Source organism: Psammomys obesus, unplaced genomic scaffold (assembly GCF_907164565.1).
Source record: "Psammomys obesus unplaced genomic scaffold, mPsaObe1.curated_primary_1811, whole genome shotgun sequence".
Taxonomy (NCBI): domain Eukaryota; kingdom Metazoa; phylum Chordata; class Mammalia; order Rodentia; family Muridae; genus Psammomys; species Psammomys obesus.
The window spans coordinates 40,934-45,883 of NW_026590618.1; the positions used below are offsets into that span (position 1 = coordinate 40,934).

The window sequence follows — 4,950 nt, forward strand, 5'->3', positions numbered from 1 at the left end:
AGCACATAAGAGCACTAGCTGCTCTTTCAGAGGACACAGGTTCATTTCCCGGCATAAATATGACAGCCCACAACTATCTGTAACTCCAGTTCCAGCGGAATCCAACACTTTCACAGAAATATATATGTAGACAAAACACCAATGCACATAAAATACAAGGTAATAAATTATACAAAAATTCAAAAACAGATCTATGTAATGTTTAAACTATTTCTTTTTAAGAACTTTAACCTGGGCATAATGACACATGCCTTCAATCCCAATACTGGGTGAGGCAAGTTCAGATAGATCTCTGTGAGATTGAGCATAGCCTGGTCTACAGAGAAAGTGTGTCTCAAACAAAACACAACAAAACAAAACAAAACAAAACAGAGCCAAACAAACAGTGTGTACCATTGAGTATTATGAGTGTCTTCTCGAGGTCAGAAGTTAGCTTCAGAAAATGGGGTTGCAGATATCTGAGAGCTGCCGCATCAGTCATCTCTCCAGCCCTTTCTCGTTGCACTTTGTTTATTGAAAATAGATATTTTTTTCATACAGTACATTCTGATAATGGCTTCTTCTCTACCAGCTTCTCTGTGATCCTCCCTACCTACATTCTCTTCCATCCCAATCCACACTCTCTTCTCTTCCCTTAGAAGACAAACAGGCACCTAAAGAATAATAAGAAGGATCCAGGGGGTTGGAGAGATGGCTCAGTTGTTAAGAGCACTGTTTGTTCTTCCAGAGGTCCTGGGTTCAATTCTCAGCATCCACAGGAAGCTCACAACCATAATGTGATCTGATGCCCTCTTCTATCATGCAGGTGTACATGCAGAGGAGCACTCACAAACATAAAATAATTAAATCTTAAAAAGGGAAAAGAGAGATGTTAGAAAACATGTGAATGTGAAGGTTACACTCAGGTTCACAAATCACACCCCGAGATCGGTTCCACGTGGGAGGTTTATTAAGGGAAAGGGGGATAGGGGAGCAGAGACAGAGAAAAGAAGAGAGAGAGGGAGAGAGAGGAGAAGAGAGAGGAGAAGAGAGAGGAAGAGAGAGAGAATCAGGGAGTGGAAGAGGAGGAAGAGAGAGAGAAAGGAGAGGGTTCCAGTTCTCTCATAGGGTGATCAAGGGCATGCGCAGGTAATTCCAGGTGGTCAGGGTGGCTTCACAAATGCCTGATAACTGGTCTAACTGGGGCTGCCTGTAGAAGTGCCTGCTTACTGATCACAACAAGAGAGAGGGAGCCAGCTGTGGTGGTACATGCCTTTAATCCCAGCACTCAGGAGACAGAGTCAGGAGATCTCTATGAATTGAGTCCATCATGGTCTACAAAGTGAGTTTCAGAACAGGCAGAGTTATACAGAGAAACCTTGTCTCAAAAAACTAACCCACAAACAAACATACAAACGAACAAACAAAAAACACAATACCAGAAATAGAATTCTAAGAAAATAAAACAAAAACAAACAATTCAGAATAAGAGAAAATAGATAAACCAATATAGGAAATAATACAAAGATAAAGCATAAGGAGTTGGTCTGGTGGCACTCTTCTGTAACACCAGCACTCAGGAGGACAGAGGCAAGCAGATCTGTGAGTTTGAGGCCAGCCTGAGGCCAGGACAGCTAGAAGCTTTGGCTCACATAGTAATTCTCCCAGCAAGAACCCTTAGGCAAGAAGATCCCTGTGAATTGGAATCCAAGTTAACCTTACATACAGAACAATGTTGTCAGAACACAATCCAAAAGCAAGGACAACAAGAGGAAATAGAAGAGTAAATAAGCACCAAACCATAAATGTAAGGTTAGGGAATCAGTAAGTGGACACATGATTTTCATCCTATTCTGTTTTTATTGTGTTTGCATTGACACTGAATGCTTGATTCAATCTAGAGAATGAGAAAACCCAAGGTGGGATTAAGTGTCTGGACTCAAATATGCAAGCAGATGGCAGCTTGTGGTTGGGAGGTGAGGCTGCAATAGGGCTGGGCTGAGCAGGGTGGTATATAAAGGCTTCAGGGAGACAGAGGAGTCATTCCCTCAGTGACCTGAAGATTGTGGTCTTAGCCTGGCTCTGCTGAGATCCAGAGACCCTGTGCTCATCAGTGTTCAGGACTGGTAAGTCACTTTGATCCAAAAGGCCAGGGTCCCTCAAAATAGAGAGGTTTGGCCCAAAGTAGGAAAGTCATTTATTTATTCATTTGTTCATTTATTTCCTTATTTATGTTTCCAAAGGCTTTATTTTTCTGGATGTGTAGAATTTAAAACTACCTTTAAAATTTGTAATGATTTTATTGATTATTGGGGAATGTCACATCATTGAACCCTGAGCACACTCACTTCCCAGTCCACCCTGGTCAACCTCCCCACTTGCCACCAACCAAAAAAAAAAAAAAAAAAAAGAAAGAAAGAAAAAGAAGGAAACTCAGTTTGTGAGGCCAATATATTCACTGGAATGTGAGCAAACTTCAGGTGGCCAGCCTCTTAGGGAAACATGAATCCTTTCCCACCTGCCACCAGCCAGGTGCCATCCCCTGAGGGCAGCTATCTTTCTTCATCCTTTCCACAATGTTGAGTAGCTGTCTTTGGGACAGGATTGTTCTTTCCTGTGTCTTCAGATGAACCTACTGAAGAAGATTGGATTTAAGTTCAGGTTTTGACACAACTTTAAATAATGCAGGATGGAGTGTCAACCCCATTTCCAGGATTATGAAAGTTTTTCACAGGCAGATTCTATATTTTGGAAAAAAAATTTTAGGATGGGTGTGTAAACTTCCCATGCTCTGTGCTTGGGGACTTGTCACATGATCTGTGTCTGGTTGGCACACAAAGATGGTATTCAGCATTCAGACTGCTAGGGGCCCTACCCAGTGGTGATGGGATTGAGTGGGGCATTGGTTAGGGTTGGAAGGAAGACTGAGGAATGTGTAACCCTGGGTGTACTTGTAAGAGGCTCCTCGTATTCCTGTCAGTGAGAGAGTTTTGTTTGAGACTTACAGTGAGGATAATGGATTAAGTTGATATTTCCACCAAGGACAGAGCAGTAACCTTGCCTGATCTTGAGTGGTTCCTGTGATGGTGAGGGTTCTTTTTAAACTTGATGCTGACAATGTATTTTTCCCTAAATGCCTCCCCAGGACCCTTCTGACTGAAGACCTTCCAGGATGAGTGCTCAGACTCCACCCACACTCCTGAAGCTGGCAAGGCAGGCTCTGCTGAGAGATGAGACCTTGGACATGTCAGCTCTGAACAAAGTGCCCATGGAGCTCTTGCCAGCACGGTTCAAGGAGGCCTTGACTGGCAGACATACTATGACTGTGAAGGCAATGGTGGCAGCCTGGTCTTTTCCCTATCTCCCTGTGGGGGCATTGATGAAGACTGCTGACTTTGAAACCTTCCAGGCAGTTCTAGCAGGAGTAGACATGCAGCTGCAAAGAAAGATTCACTCCAGGTAAGTAATAAGCCAGTAGTTTGGAATGGAGCCCATGGATAAAAAGGAAGCATTTGTGGGGTTATGGAAAATGACTTCTTCATGAGGCTTTTGATGGATCATCAGATAGGGATGCAAGGGCCTTGAAAGCTTTTTTTGCTTGCCTTACAAAAGGTTAGCTGTGGTCAGAGCTGGGAGTAGATATACCCACACATTGATATGAGTCTTCCCTGTAGTCCCACAATCACTAGTGATGGGACTAAGGAGTAATAGAGTCACTGGGAGGAAGGAAAGTTATCAGGACTATATGTGCAACACATGGAAGACTTCTGCAGGCTGCATACTGGATGCTGGAAAAAAAATAACACTTCATCAGGAGTTAGAGTTGAGATTAGAGATGTGGAGGAAATGCTGGGTTGGTGTTGGGTTTTGCCATATAGCTGACACTTCATATGTGTTCCTCACAGGAGGAGAAAACTTCAGGTTCTTGACCTGAGGAAGAAGCACCATGAATTCTGGAGCATATGGGCTGGTGCAGAGGATGGTGACTGCTCAGCAGAGGCCCCAGATGAGCAGCAAGTAGTGAAGGTCCTTCCAAGATATGCACTGAGGTGGTGCCTTAAGGTGGTAGCTGACCTTTGGCTCGGGCCATGTATAGATGAAGAACAATCATGCTTATTGAATTGGGCCCAGCTGAGAAAGAGCTCTATCCAGTTCTGCTGTATGGAGATGAAGATCTGGGCTCTGTCTTTGTATGTTACCGGAGGAGTCTTCAATGTTTTCCGTGCAGAGCACATCGAGGATTTGGAACTGATCATGATCAGTTGGGATGTGTTAAAGCTGTCACAACTTGCTCCTTGCCTGGGCCGGATGAGAAATCTTCGCAAATTCTTCCTGGCACACATATTCAAGAATGTCTTCATGATTGGCAACAGGACAACAGACAAAGAAGAGAAGTTTGTCAGGAAGTTCATTTCTCAGTTTTACAAACTCAACTGTCTCCAGTATCTCTCCATGAATGGCATCTACTTTCTTAGAGACCACCTGAATCTGGTTCTTGGGTAAGTAAGGGTAAGGGCTGGGTCAGGTGCCAGAGCAGACATTTCTTTAATTTTAAAGAAATTTTCATCTTCCTCCATTTCTTTACGGATAGCCATGATCTGTTTGGTTTTATCTTCCTCTAATTCTTTACGTATTTTATTTGTTTCCTCTATTATCCTCTTTATCAACATAGATGTAAGGTCATCTTCTTGATTTTCTATTATGCTGCATTGTCCAGGGCTGTTCACCCCTGTGTGGCTGGGTTCTGGAGATGCCATATTGCTCTGTCTTCTGTTGGTTGAGCTTTTACGCTGACCTCTACCCATTGGGCTGATTTAGGTGTTGGCTGTTAGTTTCTGTGCTTCCTGGAGTCCTGAGGTAGGGAGAATCCCCTTGGCCAGAAGATGATTTTTCCTGAAGGAGTCCTTCTCTGCTTTTTGGTTATGGTCACTGTATGGCCAGTGTTTCTCAGGAGTTGCCACTGCTCACCTC

The 4,950-nt window shown here is 43.5% G+C and overlaps 1 protein-coding gene across 1 annotated transcript; it reads left to right on the top strand.

Moving 5' to 3' along the window:
• Positions 1–3,151: 3,151 nt before the first annotated feature.
• On the top strand, positions 3,152–4,482 carry LOC129677360 (PRAME family member 5-like). Its single transcript, XM_055608016.1, has 2 exons — positions 3,152–3,438; positions 3,888–4,482. The coding sequence occupies exons 1-2, from the start codon at positions 3,152–3,154 to the stop codon at positions 4,480–4,482; spliced, it is 882 nt and encodes a 293-aa protein (XP_055463991.1).
• Positions 4,483–4,950: the final 468 nt, after the last annotated feature.

Excerpts from the sequence above, each read along its gene's own strand:
- LOC129677360 (XM_055608016.1), top strand. The coding sequence starts at position 3,152 with ATGAGTGCTCAGACTCCACCCACACTCCTGAAGCTGGCAAGGCAGGCT. Across the intron at positions 3,439-3,887 it reads CAAAGAAAGATTCACTCCAG|GAGAAAACTTCAGGTTCTTG; the intron begins GTAAGTAATAAG and ends TCCTCACAGGAG.